This window comes from Plutella xylostella, chromosome 19 (assembly GCF_932276165.1).
Source record: "Plutella xylostella chromosome 19, ilPluXylo3.1, whole genome shotgun sequence".
NCBI classification, from domain to species: Eukaryota; Metazoa; Arthropoda; class Insecta; order Lepidoptera; family Plutellidae; genus Plutella; species Plutella xylostella.
Genome location: NC_063999.1, coordinates 8972628 through 8988591, shown reverse-complemented (window position 1 = coordinate 8988591; position 15964 = coordinate 8972628). Strand labels below are relative to the sequence as shown.

At 40.8% G+C, this 15964-nt stretch overlaps 1 protein-coding gene across 1 annotated transcript; it reads right to left on the bottom strand.

Annotated features, from left to right (window-relative positions):
* Positions 1 to 4218: 4218 nt before the first annotated feature.
* LOC125490011 lies at positions 4219 to 15656 on the bottom strand. Its single transcript, XM_048627945.1, has 2 exons — positions 11850 to 15656; positions 4219 to 4236 (listed from the first exon to the last, which is right to left on the bottom strand). The coding sequence occupies exons 1-2, from the start codon at positions 15654 to 15656 to the stop codon at positions 4219 to 4221; spliced, it is 3825 nt and encodes a 1274-aa protein (XP_048483902.1).
* Positions 15657 to 15964: the final 308 nt, after the last annotated feature.

Below are 15964 nucleotides of genomic sequence, written 5' to 3'. Positions count from 1 at the left end.
TAATACACTCTGTGTGCGGTCGATGTGCTAAAAGCAATTTATTCAGAAGCTGTAAAAAAACAGTTTACAGTGACGACCGCGACGACTGATCGCGTTGAAATCCCGGCTAAGACTTTTATCCTTTTCTGTGCTAATTATGAGATATCTAAGTTAAGCGGAAACTTTGGTCCACTACTCCATGCCTATGCCACAACACCATCAAAGAAAACAATCTAGAAAAATATGAACCACCAAATTACCAGCAGACATCGGAGTGTAAAACTCAGTAGAGTCAGAAGACTAGCGCTGTTGATGTCGTTGGATGGAAGAGATCCTAGGAAGTAGTCAGCCCCAACACATTAGCAACTAACAATCCATTTTAATATGTGTTATGGAGACAAATAAAAATATTTTTCTTTCTTTCTTTCTTTAATAAGCAGCGCCGCTCACATGGCCTCTCAAGGACCGCCACGACGACGCTCTGTCTTCATCCTCGGCCTTCCTCATTCAGCCATCAGTTAATACCCGTGGGCTTACCACCACCGAATCGTCACTCGCCTGTAAAATCTGACGTAAGTCACTAACGTAACTTGTATGGATCTGACTGAAGTTTGGGAAGCGACGACGCTGCTTGTCGGTGCTAGTACGGTAGCTGGTAGCTGGTGGTGGTTGGATGATGAAGACCGGGGACAAAGTATACCACAACTCCTTGAGATAGATCTCTCTCCAGTTGTGGATGATTACGACGATGTCACTGCCGTACATGTAAGCTTACTTTTGCCATAATTCCAACGGCCGATGTTGAATCGCTAGTCCACCACGGTTAGACCACGCTGGCCCGCGCCCAACGCTCCGCCCCGCACGTGTGTTCACGCACATTTGTTGGATAAATCAACAAGATTCATTGCACCGGTCTATTGTTGTGTCTCTTTAAATAACCAACGTTGTATTCGTATGGTGACGTAATAGAGAGTAAGTATACCTATTTTACTCAGTAAAGTACCTAAGTATCTACTGAAATGGAAAGGGGAGGGAATGAGTGAAAGATTTATGGCATAATACCAATGATTTACAGTAAGTATAAGCACGTATTTTGGTAATTTCCTTTATTGTGTCCCCTTACTACATGACGACTACACGTATGTATACGTGTACAGTCTTAGGCAAAGAAAATTGACAGGGCTGCCCCGGACTAGACTTGTACCAGTAAGCACTGACTTACTCAACCAAACTTCCCAAAGTTTTTTTCATAAATATCTCCATGGAAACTTATATACATAGTAGATATTAGTACTAATACTAACATTACTTAATTGCAAAGCTACGTAGATGCAGCTGCACATCCTTATTAATAGCGCAACAAAGACTACGTTTGTTTACACAGCCTTCGCGAACTTTCTACGCAGATTTCACGAGGCCCACTGTCAAACAAAGCCTTCTTTATGTCCTGCCGAGGCGAGGTACTCGTATATATATGGCTAAGTTAGGTAGGTAGGTAGGTTTATGCCAGTATTTACAACACTCTCTACTTACACCAAAAATGAAACAGCACATAAAAGGTAAGGCCCTTTTTTGATTATAGCAATCTCTATCTGACAACCTTTGAATGGAAGAAGCGTTTAAAAATAAAGTTAACTACTTAATTTTCTCAATTTCCTCTAATTCATAATATAGTATAGTAGTATTTAGATTTAAATAAGTACATGACTGTATATATACATACTGAAGCGTCCGTAGTCGAGCGGGCCTCAGTGATCGTAACTGATCGTTGAGGTTAAGCAACAACTGACACGGTCAGCCATTGGATGGGTAACCAATTTCAAGTGGTGCTTTTCTGGACGCTTCCATGCTTCGGACGGCACGTTAAGCCGTGGGTCCCGGTTGCTGCTTCGGCAGCAGTCGTTAAGCATAGTCAGAGGCCTCCGGGCGGCTTGAAAACATCTGACAGTCGGGTTGCCCACTTACCCGACAACTCTCTCAGCACAAGCTTGCTTGTGTTTTCGTCCACCAACCCGCACTTGGCCAGCGTGGTGGACTAGGCCTAAACCCTTCCTTCATTGGAAGGAGACCCGTGCCCCAGCAGTGGGGACGTAATGGGTCGTGATGATGATGACTGTATACTGGCAACATTAATAATAATAATGTCCTCCTAGCCGAATTTCGACTACGGCGGCCAATCTCATTTGAGATCAGCCATCTACGCAGGAGTAGATTATAGTGCCCAAGTGTGTGCGCAGTACACAGGAGCACTCTCTGTTCCATCACTCTCATAACCCAATGGGACGGATTGACCGACACGACTGGAGAGAGCTAGGCGCAGGACCGACTGCTTTACATGCCCATCCGACAGCATGGATCGTTTCACTGTTTCGGACATCAGGTGATCAGCCTTCTATCAATCAATCAATCATTTATTCAATTCACAATAATAAATTGTATCTGAATGTCACTTAAAAATACTTACAACTAAAAACTAAATCAAGAAAAATTAAAATATAAATTGTTGCATGCAGTACATATTTACACTTAATAGTATTGAATAAATAAATTATAGTTATAAATTAGAGTCAATTAATAATGAATAAAAAAAAAAATAATAATAATTATGAAGTTAATACAATTAAAATGTCAAAATCAATCATGCATATTGATATATTCATCTAATGTGTAGAAGCACTTTTCCAACAAGAAGGCACGCAAACCGTTTTCAAACCTTGTGACATTGTCAATTTGTTTTAAGTCGATTGGAAGCTTGTTATATAGGAAAACTGCCTGGTATCGCGCACAGTGTTTCGCAATTTTCAGTCTAGCCGTCAACATTTCAATACGAATTTCTTTCCGTCTCGACTTGTTTCTTGTCGTTCTCTCGTTAGCTGACTCATACCTAGGCAAGTTTTTAGCGAGGTAAGTTAAAAGTACTAAAATGTATAAGGAAGGGACGGTTAAGATACCCAACCTAACAAAAAATTCTCTACAGGAGACCCAGGGTGCAATTCGTACCATTGTTCGTATGGCCCGTTTTTGACTTACGAACGCTTTCCTCATATTGTAGTAATGACTTTGACCCCAGAACATTATGCTGTATCTTAACCTCGACTCCACTAATGCAAAGTACCTATACCATTTTGAGACGTTCGAGGCTAAGCTCATCTCTTAAGCTTCTGATAGCAAAGCATGCTGAACTAATTGAACCCTCTATTGATATAAGCTCCTGCTTCCAGTTCAGGAATGTGTCAATGGTAACACCTAAGAACTTGACTTCTTCAACCAAACCGATCTTATCTCCTTTGAACTCAATATCCAGCGTATCATGATTTCTGGCTGTGTTTCTGAAGATAATAGCACTAGTTTTATTTGGGTTCAAGTGGAGATTGTTGCTACTGAACCATGTATCGAAAGCTGTGAGAGCTGCTCTAACGTTTTGATTCAGTGTGTTAAGGTCGTCAGCATACAGTACCGCGTTTGTATCATCTGCGTATAAAACTAATTCAATATTTGGGATATTTCGGTACATATAGCTGATGAGATCATTTGTGAAGGTGATGAAGAAGATTGGGCCCAGAATTGATCCCTGAGGAACACCTCTCGTCACCTTAACCATTTTAGACTTAACAACCCTTTCTGTGCCGTTGTCGTCACATTTTAATTCAACAAATTGATGTCTATTTTGTAAATAATTTTTAAATATGTCAAACGCTTGTCCTCTTACTCCGTAGTGTTCTAATTTAGTTAGTAATATTGAGTGGTCGACTGTGTCAAAAGCTGCACTTAAATCTAGAAATAAACCAAGCACCTTCTTACGATCGTTCAGCTTCTTTATAGTGTCGTCGACAAGTGACTCAATGGCATCTATTGTACCAACTCCCTTCTGATAGCCAAACTGTCTATAGTTTAATACCTTGTTGGTATTTAAGTGTACTATCAGTCTGTGTTTGAGTAGTTTTTCATACAGTTTGGATAAGGTTGGTAGCAATGAGATCGGTCTATACTTTTTTGGGTCAGTTCTAGAGCCTTTTTTAAAAATCGGTAGTATTTTAGCAATTTTTAACTGTTCTGGAAATATAATATGTTCCATACAGTTGTTAAAGAAGATAGCCAATGGTTCAGCCAAGATATCGATATTTTCCTTTATGACGCTTATAGGTATATCATCGTAACCACATGACCACTTGTTTTTCATTTTGGCTACTAATTTTATAAGCTCCTCTGATGTGACAGTTTTAAGATGCATGTTTTGTTCTACTCTATCTGTGCTGTCTGTAAGTATGGAATGTGATGTATTAAAATTTTCTGTAACTACTTGTTCACTATTGTCAAAAACTTTACTAAATAAGTCTACAATTATTTTAGGGTCATCTATAATCCTATTTTCTTCTTTAAGTATTATTTTTTCTTTTGCTTTTTGTATTTCTTTGTTCCGATGTTTGTTGATTACTTTCCATATTGATTTTGATGAAAATTCTGATTTGGAAAGTTCTTTCGTGACAGTGTTCTTTTTTAGTGCCCGTATAACCTTACGATAAAGTGAAATGTATCTGTGCTTGTATTGTAATACCGATTCATCATTGGTTCGGTTTCCGGAACCTAAGAAACGCTTCATTTTGCTGGAAACCCTTAAACCTTTTGATATCCACTGAATCTTGTTTTCCTTATTCAGGTGAATTTTCTTCGTCCGCTTAACAAAGCTGCAATTGAATATTTCTGAGAATCTGTGTAAAAATCCGTTTATGCCAAGCGAATTCCAGTTTTGGTTCTGAATTTTACTCCTGAAAGTATTATTATTTTTAGTACTGAAAACTCTTTGCTCTTTGTAAATAAATTGACTGTTACCATTGCGGCTGGCGGAAGAAGCTGAAGTCTTGTATGTGGCTGTGATACCTGCGTGGCCATCTGCCATATTGTTATGGTCAATTTTAATATTCAGTATGTCATCATTAGGAAGGTTTGTCAATACGTTGTCAATGCACGATTGTGAGTTGTTACGAATAAAAGTTACATCATCAATGAGCGGTCTAAAATTAAAACAAGTCAAGAGATTCAAAAAGTCATTCTTATGGTTACTATCCGCTAAAAGATCTACGTTAAAATCGCCCACGAGGATGACCCTCTTGTTGAAAAAGTGTCCAAGTGTCTATGTCCTAACCAAACTTAGAACCACAATTTAGAAACACAAATTGATGGTCCCACCCGGGAATCGAACCCGGGACCTCTGGGCCATGAAGCGAAGCTTCTACCACTAGACCACAGAGGCAGTTAAAACTGGCAACATTAAAAGCCTTTTTTCAAACGGTGTTCTTGAATTTGAGTATCTTGGGTTCATTGGTTGAATAATGTTTGGTAACAAATTGTTAAACAGAGTCTGACACACTTTCCTTTACTTACTGTAGTTTGTACCCATCTACATAGGTAGGTATTAGGGCATGCAATACCGCAATACCGGTATTCGTAATACCGGGATCCCGTACAAAATTCCCGCTTTTTTCAATACCGGTATTGAAAGTTAATACCGGTATTGAAGTAATACCGGAATCGGACTTTTTTAGGCTATAAATAAAGCGATTAAGATTTAGTTAGCCTTGTGTGTGTATATACTGTGAAAGCGCACTTGTTCCCAACCGTTTAATGCAGTTTTCGGCTGCTAGAAATCTACTGTTGACCATGCGTAAACCGGCACCGGATGTAAAAAAATAGTTTATTCTAAAATTTAAACTATAAAACTGATTTCTCGTAAAAATCTACAACAAAATACAGAATATGATTGCATTTTCTTGTTTTATTTTGATGTATACGACCTTTAAACACAGTATATGCCATTTATTACAAGGAAGTCTAATACCGGTATTAAAACCGGGATCCCGGTATTGAATTGTAATACCGGAACTCAATACCGGTATTGAAAATTGTTCCGGTATTGCATGCCCTAGTAGGTATACTAGGTACATATTAAGTATAGTGTCGGGCTCATGAAAATAACACACATAGAAATGTTAAATGCCTAACTTTGAGATAAGATAAGATATAGCCAGGGCCTCAATTGTTGGACATTGTTGCAGTATGGGTCATTTTCATGATTTTTACATTTTAAATTTTCAAGAGAAAATACTTTCACAATATATTTAAGTACTTATGTTACTTAACTTTGATGATATAATCAAAGGTACTTATAAACTTAGTTAATAACTAATTTCCCGTTAAATAAAGCACCTGTATGTAGAATATCTACTAAAGTATTAATTCTACATTTTATTTGCTAAACCAAAAAGCATTAATTTATGTATGTTTATCAAGAATCAAGTCAACCGCGTACAAAAGGGAATTTCTTTGTTCACTACAAACAAAGAACCACACACACACACACACTCACGCACGTGTCAACGTCACGCCTCTTTGCACGTGTGCTAACACATTATATTTAAATACGTATTTTTTTATTTACTTACTGTGTTTTTACGTACTATAAAGTCTGCAGTTTTTCTGCACGTACTTATTTAAAAAAAAATGTGTTAAGTACGGTCAGGGGCAGAGAAACCTGACCCCCCTTTTATAGTAACAATGCTTATGGGAGGGGTCAGGTTTCTCTGCCAAGGGATGTACTTTGTCATCAATTAATGGTCGCCAACCAACACAATGTTTTTTATTTTACACATAAGTAAGTGTGTACATACATTTTTAAGAAGTTTAGTTAGTTGACTAAATGACTGCCAATTGGCTAAACTGTCCCTTTGGGAAAAAATCCACTTAAGTAAGTAGGTACCAAATGTCGACACGAAATTACGCCAATTTTTTAAATATTTAATTTAAATTGATTTAAATATTACTTATACACTAGTTATTATTCTGTGCTTATACTTACGTTTTTAGTTGTAGGTCATTCTGAAGCGTTGTTAAATGTACTTACCTACTTCTATACTATTGCAGACGGCATCATTAAATTGAACTTTTTCATTTATTCTGTGGTTTTAGTTAGTTAGTTACTTAATTGTGACCTTAATTTTCCTAATGAAGTAATCGACGTAATCAAAAGTAACTCCACAGTCAGTTTAATTTCCATATCAATTAAGAAACTTAACGACTAAATTCGATATGCCTCTTTTCGGCTGATTCAAATTGAATATAAAATCAAGCAATTATAACATTAAAATCTTTTAATTATTGTCAAATAACTAATAGCTCTCCAGCAGTTGTCAACATAACAATTAGCTCTCTACCGATCGAAGGGTGTCTGAAAGGAATTGCTTTTTGGCAATGAGCCCGCCTTTTTATGTTAGTACCTAAATAATTTAAGTCTGTTTTTAAAATTGTGTTGTAAAGGTAATTTGTCTATTTTGTGAGTGTTTATAAATTTATACTTATATAACAATTAAGTACAAAAAGTTTAGCAGCAGAATGAGGCTCCCTATCGCGAAGTTATTTTGACAACTATTTCCGGATCCAAAATGTATCGAATTTAACACTAATTACTTCGTAAATGCTTTCGTTTTGACTTCGCGATAGGGCTCCAGAGCTAAAAGCCGTTCGTGTCATTGACATTTGAATCCGAAAATATTTTTTGTATGGCAACGATCCCTCATTGTTAGTATACTCGTATTTGGGGGGAATGGCACTGAACTACACACGCGCCGGCACAATGGTACATTCAACCTCCGCCACATGTGCCGGTGGACTGTGGGAGTATCTAATCTACTAGCTACGTGGTAGCTTATTAAAAATTATTAAGAGATAGCTGTTCCCGCGAGCTTCGCTTCGCCTTAAAAAGTTTTCCCGTGGGAATTCCGGGATAAAAAGTAGCCTATGTTCTTGCTCAGGGTCTAGACCGTATGTATACCAAGTTTCATTCAAATCCATTCAGTATTTTTGGCCTGAAAGAGTAACAGACAGACAGACAGAAACAGTTACTTTCGCATTTGTAATATTAGTTAGGATTAAAACCAAATATTTACAACCTTAGAACATTGTAAATAATTCAACTATACCTAACTGAGGGGAGGCGCTAGTAAATTTTGAAATGTAGGTAGGTATGGATGGAGCAGCTGATTTTTTTCGTGATTTCAGAATACCTTAATGAAAGATTCTCATTATTGGGTAAGTACATTCACCTGCCGTTGGGAAATACACTGATAAATTGCAACCTCATCTCCAAAAGCATGCAATGCAAGATGACATGACTCTGTCCATAGAGTAAATAGGTGCTTTATAGGTTTAATTTAAGCATTATGATTGATTCTTAGCGATAAGACCGCCATTTGTGCATGTATGTTAATTAAGTTAAATTTAAGTTATGTTTCATGGTGTGCAAATAAAGATTATTATTATTATAATTATTATTATTAAAGTCAGTTAATTCGAGCGCGCTCGACTATCTTCATATTTCTATAGGTCGTCGCCCTTTTTTATTTGTTCTTTATTAATCTAAGTAGCTATGTGTATAGCGGGTCCACCAACCCGTACTAAACCTGCGTCAGCATAGTAGAATAAGGCCTAAAAACCCTTCCTTCAATGGAAGGAGACCCGTGCCCAGCAGTTGGGACATGATGGGTTGTGATGATGATGATAGCTTTTATTGAGGTATGTGGGAGCGGTGGATTATGCTGTGAGACAACAAAACCTTCACATCATTTGGCTTCAAAAATTTACGGAATAAAACTATGGTCAAGATAAATCGACGGTCACTTAATAAACCTTATTACCAAGTAGCATGGTCTGCTTTAGCTCATGTGGTAGTACATAATATGGGTATTTCTTATCGCGAGTTCGCTCGCACATATCAGCATTGGTCATGTCATGTGCAAACGAGATAATGAAGTAAGTACATAGCTGCGATATACCGCCACACAGCAGGTGTCTGGGAATTTTATACAAATGTAGGGCACTTATAGGTAGCTAGGTAGATCTTAGGTCTACGTACCCTATTGTATAGGTAAGTATGAAACAGTTGCTTATTTGTATCAAATTTATTCGTCTAATATTATTAGTATAATACTTAGCTGTAGTCAGTAATAATTTAAAAAAATAAAGGTGAACCGTGATTATATTACAATTCCATACAATCATTATAGTTAAATGAATAAGAGGACGTTCAAGCAGGGCTAACTCTTAACGTCTGAAGTAGAAGTAAACTAAAAATCTAACGAATTTTTCTTCCTATTCAATAATAAATTATCCAAGCCACAAATGGGCATACCAAAAGCTTTTAAAGATAAAAGTCCAATCAGACACAATAAAAAATATAAATCAAGCTCCTAAAGTTCTTTAACCCAAAGAAATATCATAAAATTGTCCATGAAAGGCAAAGCGCATTTAACAGTGCGTGGGCGGGGGTTTGCAAAAGGAAACTTGCAAACAAACAAAGTCATTTTATCTTTCGTATCACTGTTTGGCTTTCTCTTTTCAAACGGTACCTTCGCTGGTAGGAGTTTAGCGAAGAATATAGGTACCTAACTGGCTGCACAGCCTATGTATTGCCTGAAGTATTGAGGGTTGTGCTGCTAGTACTTTCCCGAAAAAGCACTTTATTGGGGCTTGGTGTATAAACTGTATACCTAAACTAATAAGTAAGATGAAGAAGGAAATTTGTAGATAAACCCCAGCTACGGCAAAGCAACCCTAGTAGTAGTAGTGATACGTACCAGATAGCCTTGCCAATCTAAGAGGGTCATCATACCTTTGCCCCAAACTGAATCTGCGGGTTGTCAAATCATATAAAATTATTTAATTAGGTGTTTTCCTCGCGAACTTCCAAGAAATGTTATCTGATTACCAAGATATTGAGTAGTTGCATCCATAGTTGACGAATACCTACCAAGATAAAGATAATAACAACCAATATCAGCTAACGTGATAAACACAGGAAATAAATACTCAAGTGAAACATTTAATTTTAAGTTTAGTTCAGTTTAGTTTTTCTAGGTTGAAGGCATCAAGAAAACTTGACAACACTAAACACATTCACAGTACAGAGGCCTGTAAAAATATTGTTTTTTTCTAAGCTGCTATTTCAGCTTTCGCTGAAGGCACAAGTTTTTCATCGTGGTCAAAGACTTAGCTACTCAGATTAGATTGTCAATCGCTGACTGCTCAGTGCGCGCCGGAGTTGTACAAAGTTAAGTTTATACGTCACTCAGTAAGCTAGCTTAATTATTCCTTGCTTGATATTGAATAGTTTAGTTCATTCAAATTATCTTTCACTGCACCCATCTGCACCACTAAATTTGAGATTATACCTATATGGCATGCCTAATTAGATGCCGATGTGCACTGCATTCTAGAAAATTTGTTGACCAAGGCATATCTTATCTCTTGGTGTGACTTGGTACAGCTTACAAGTTCGCAATAAAACTTATATGGCACTCTAATTTCGACTTACTGTGTTTGTGATAAGGTTGATTGCTGGTTGAAACGTGTATGATTTTAGGTCTGTAGACCGTTCGGAAGTGACCCCATTCTTGCAGCCGGCTGGTTTACGCAACCTCTTGTTCTTGCCTGACTGCCTGGTACTTCACTTATGTATAGGTAATATTCATAGGATATATAATATGCATACAAGTAGGTAAGTAGTAGCAAGCAAGCTGACAAAAAGTTCAAATGTTTCCGATGTCGGTCAAACACGACAATTTTATTTCACTGTCCATGTAGCGGATTGCTTACAGTTGCAAAACGAAGATAACCGATGGCCGTAATCCACTTGAACTTGCTTCTAAGGTTGTTGAATACCTAGGCTTAGGCAGGTGACCGGGGCAGAAGTAAAACTCCAGTTTCTTTCTTGAAAAGTGAGCAGAAAGGGAGGCAGAAGTGTTTTCAGGCTTCTTCTAGTCTTCTTATTGTTCCTCTGTTCGGCTGGCGTAGTACGAATTCAACCTAGCGAAATGGTTGCTTAGCTACCTCGAAGCTATGCCGCACAGACGAACCTCGCTTTTTACGCATTTTTTATTGCCCTCTTTTGCTTCCCTTTACTGTTTCAAACGCATTTATTTATTATAAAGACTTAACCTATGTACATTTTAACGTTTTAATCAACTTAATTACTAAATAATCTAGCGGGGAAATAAAACACACCTACTCTAGGTACATAAACTAAAAAGTTATAACAATTTTCCTTACATTTTACTAAGTGATTTCTAACGATGCACAATCATCAATATCTCTTTATTGAACTTAAAACTAGTTAATAACTTATGTACATAAACAAAATAAACATAATCATCATGATTTTAAACAGAAAAAAGGTAAATAAGACAATCAAATTTTCACAAAAAATAAGACCCAGGCGGAATTGGTCACGCAAGCGCTATCTGCTTAGCGCAGAATAAACATGGCCGTTTTTTGGCATTGTTTACCGCGGTGCGTATATTTTTCAGCATTCGTCGTCAACAGTCTCCCCCTCGTTACGTAGTAACCGGTTGCAGGTTCTGGCGGCAGGATGCTGAAGTCATATCGGGTGGTGCTGTGGTCGTCAGGATGATCAGCCTCGTTGCAGGTCTTCGCAGGATGCCGTGCTTGGTTCTCACGTCGACGATTCTTACTGTGCCGTCTGGTCCAGGGCGTGTCGCGACGATCTCGCCTTTAGGCCACGTACCACGTGGTAGTGAAGAGTCCACGATTAGTACGATGTCACCGACCTTTGGGTTAGTGTAAGGTCGGCCTGGGTGGCGGCGTGGCAGCAGTGTAGGTAGGTACTCCTTCGTCCATCGTGCCCAGAAGTGATCTGCTAGGAGTTGGCAGGTCTTCCACGTCGCAGTACCAACAAGAGAACTATTGTGAAATGTTCCCAGTGTCGGCAGACCACATGATTTTCCAATCAGAAAGTGGTTAGGTGTTAGTGCTTCCTCTGCGTCTGGGTCTAGACTTATTTCAGTGAGTGGCCTTGAGTTTACCACATGTTCGACTTCCAGGAGTAGTGTGTGAAGCACCTCTTCTTTGGGCGATCTTTCATTCAGAGTTGCTGCTAGTGCTGTCTTCACGGAGCGTACGAGGCGTTCCCAGGCTCCGCCCATGTGTGGGGCCCCGGGAGGGATGAATTTCCACGTGATTCCGTAGTTTTCAGTTTCTCGTACTAAGTCTGTTTGTGATAGACTTTTCAGCTGTTCTTGAAGTTCTTTGTTCGCACCCACAAAGTTAGTTCCGTTGTCGCTGTATATTGTTGCAGGGGTCGATCTGCGGGCAGCCATTCGCCTCAGCGCCAGTATCATAGAGTCGGTTGAGAGTGAGTTGGCCAACTCTAGATGGATTGCGCGCGTAGTCAGGCATGTGAATAATGCACCCCAGCGTTTTTCATGACGTCTTCCAACTGTCACAGTCATTGGGCCAAAGTAGTCCACGGCGGTACATGTGAAGGGCCGTTGATACCTATTCAGTCTTTCTTTAGGTAGGTCGCCCAGGGGAGCACTCTGTGGTTTCTGTCGGCGTATTTTGCACGTTAGGCATTCTCTTGTTATCTTCTTCACGGAGTTACGTAATTTCGTCACGTAGTATCGTTGTCTTATCTCATTCATGACTGTTTGATGGTTGCCATGGTGAAGTTGTCGGTGTTTCTCTTCGATGAGTAGGAGCGTGACGTAGTGACTTCCATCGAGCACGGCGGGGTTCTTGTAGTCGTGAGGTAGGTATGGAGCGGCGCCGACTCTCGTTGATAGGTATATTATGTCGTCTTCAGTTTTCAGCGTGAGCGTCAGGTTTTTCAGTTTTGAGCTTTTAGGTATTTTGGTGTTATTTTTCAGGTGATGTTTTTCGCTCTTGAAGCAGTCGTCTTGTATCTTGCGGATTAGGTATTTTTCAGCTTTGTTTAGGTATTCTTGCGTAAGTATCACGTAATTTATTGTGCTCCGTTGTTGAGTAGGAACAATTTTGCGCGGGATGGTTTTGGCAGTCTTCTTGATACGCCAAGTGGTATCTTGTGTAATTTTCTTAGTTACTTGAATTTGATTTTTTCTTGATTTAATTAGTTTCTTGAATATGTCGACGGCTTGAAACACGCGGGCGGTCGCTCGTAGCAGTCGCGTGAATTTTGAAAACTTTTCAGGTTTGATGAGCTGTTCTTCAGTGTTGATGACGTGCAGGGCGCAGTTTGGTTTTTCTTCACCGGTAGTTGGTATGTTGGGAGAGCTCTTGTCTTCTGGCCATTCTGATTCATCACAGTAGAGGAACGGTGGGCCTGTGAACCATCTGTGTTGTATGTCGAAGTGAGAGGGCGCGTTTCGTGTAGCGTCGTCTGCGACATTCTGAGCAGTAGGTATCCATCTCCACTGAGTTGGCTTCGTGTGATCTTCAATTTCGGCTAGTCGGTGTGCGACGAAGGGCTTGAATGTTCTCGGGTCCGACTTTATCCATGCGAGGACAGTTCTCGAGTCGGTCCAGTAGGTAGACTTGTTTATTGTTAAGTCCGTTTCCTTTGTTACTGTGGCGGCTAGGCGGCAGCCCAGTAGTGCAGCTTGCAGTTCTAAGCGTGGGATAGACACGGGCTTGAGTGGTGCCACCCGTGACTTTCCTGACAACAGCTTTACTTCGACGTGACCATCGGGGTGTATTGCTCGCCAGTATATTGCTGTTGCATATGCCTTTTCACTCGCGTCGCAGAATACGTGAATTTCGCCTTCAGTTAGTTTCGTTGTAGTGCATCTAGGTATATTCAGGTCTTGTAGCTTTTTCAGGTCTTGCAGCCACGTTTTCCATTTTCGTTCTTCATTTTCTTTCAGAGGCTCGTCCCATCCGATGCCCGTGCGGCATACATCTTGCAGCATAGCTCTTCCTTGTACAGTTATCGGCGAGGCCAGCCCGAGCGGGTCGAACACGGACATTACTGCGCTTGTTGCCTCGCGTTTCGTTGGCGGTCTCGTGCCCTCTATGGCGTCAGACGGTGTGTTTCGCAGGTTCAGCGTGAAGTTGAGTTGATCTGAAGACACGTTCCATCGGAGTCCCAGTGTTTTCTCGACTTGTTCGCTATCTTTTCCCAGGTCGATAGAACCGTTGTTTCGCACGTCTTCGGGGAACTGTTCTAATATTTGTGGCCTGTTGCTAGCCCATCCTCTGAGTAGAAATCCGCCTTGTTTGTGTATGTAGTCGACTTCTGAGATGACACTTTTCGCGGTTTCTTCAGACTGAAAACTTTGTAGGTAGTCGTCCATGTAGTGGTTGCGTTCTATGGCTTGTACCGCCTCTGGGTATTTTTCTTTGAAGTCGGCTGCGTTGCGATTTTTTGCATATATTGCGGTGCACGGTGACGATGCTGCGCCGAATATGAGTGATTTCATTCGATATTCTTTCGGCTTCTCGCTGTCCTTTTCTCTCCACAGGAATCTGAGACTATCTCTGTCTTGCTCGCACACTTGAATGCGGAGGAACATTTCCTTGATGTCACTCACGACTGCTATCGGTCCCTCTCTGAATCGCAGTAGTACTCCGAATAATGATTGGAGTAGGTCGGGTCCAGTCAGTAGCGCGTCATTTAGACATTTTCCGCCACTTCTTGCGGCTGCGTCGAACACCAGGCGAACCTTCCCTTTCTGGGGATGCACGACGGCAAAATGAGGTAAGTACCAGGTTCTCGATGATGTAGACGGTCCAGGTACTGGTTCAGCGTAGTCACTGTCGAGTAAGTTTCTTATTTGCTTCTCATACTCGCATTTCAGCTTTTCATCTTTCTTCAGTCGTTTTTCTATACCGATTAGTCGCTTCATTGCATTTTCGCGGTTGTTTGGCATAGTTTCATTCGGAGTTCTCCATAATAGACCTGCTTCGAGTCGGCCTTCGGGTAGTCGTCGGCATGTTGCTTCCAGTATCTCGTTGGCTTTCTTCTCGGGGTCATTTGAAGGCGTTTTGGGAGTTACGCCCAGAGACTCGATGCTGAAGTGATGTTTGATTAGCTCGTCCATCTTGTCTTCGCGAGTGGTTCGTATGTGGTTCACGGCTATCACTGGTCTTGTGCTGAATGTTGCACAACCGTGTAGTGTCCAGCCTAGTCTTGTGAGTGAGGCTACAGGTTTGTTTCGGTCTCCGGATTTCACGTCTTGTGATATGATTAGATGCCAGTTGTCTTGTCCAATCACTATTCTCGGCCGCACGTTGTCGTAGGTAATCACGTCGGCGATGTCGGATAGGTGCGGACAGTCTTCTATTAGTGTGTGTGGCACCATTTGTGACGAAATGCTCAGCTTCGAAATCGTGTAGGCATTCATTTTTTCAATGTTTCGTGCGTATCTTCCTTGAATCTTCAGTTTCAGCCGCCTTGAGTCGGGCTCGTTCATTCGATGTCCGCCGATGCCTTCTATGCATAGACCTTCCTTTGGACCGGTGGCTCCGATGCAGTCGGCCACTTCTTCCTCTATGAGTGTGATGGTGGCTCCTTCATCCAGCAGGGCGTAGACTTCAGTAGTATTCTTCGGGCCGTATAACTTCAGCGGCACTATCTTCAGGTATCCTTTCATGGTGCACAGGGTGTTCACTGAGTGCGTCTGCTTGTCTTTAGCTTGCTGTGGTGTATTCGTGGGTTGTGTGTCTTTAGGCTCGGCCGACTCCTTCTCGCCTTCCTTGTCTCGGTGGAGGAGCCTGTGATGTGATCCTCTGCACCCGTTTTTTCCACATGGTTTCGCGCGGCAGTTGAAACCCCGGTGTGTGGAGCTCAGGCATCGAAAACACACGTATGCCTTCTTGGCAACCTCCCATTTTTCTTCCAGTGGTAGCTTCATAAACTTCTTGCATGATTTCAGAGCGTGTTTGTCACTGCAGGCTTAGCACTCTTGATTGTCCTTCCGAGAGGTCAACATAACTTGGTGGTATTCTTCATCGTCGTCGATGATCGACTCGTTCTCGGACTCGGCACTGCTGTCGCTTATTTCTTCTTCATAGTTGTCCGCTCTTGTCATGTGCACTTTGTTCTTCATACGGTTGCGCAGTGGTTCTCTCTCCTTCTTGATGTATGGTCGGCTCTCGAACTCGCAGGCTTCGAATTGATCGGCGGTCCGGTTCAGGAAAGACGTGAGCGCGAGTAATACTG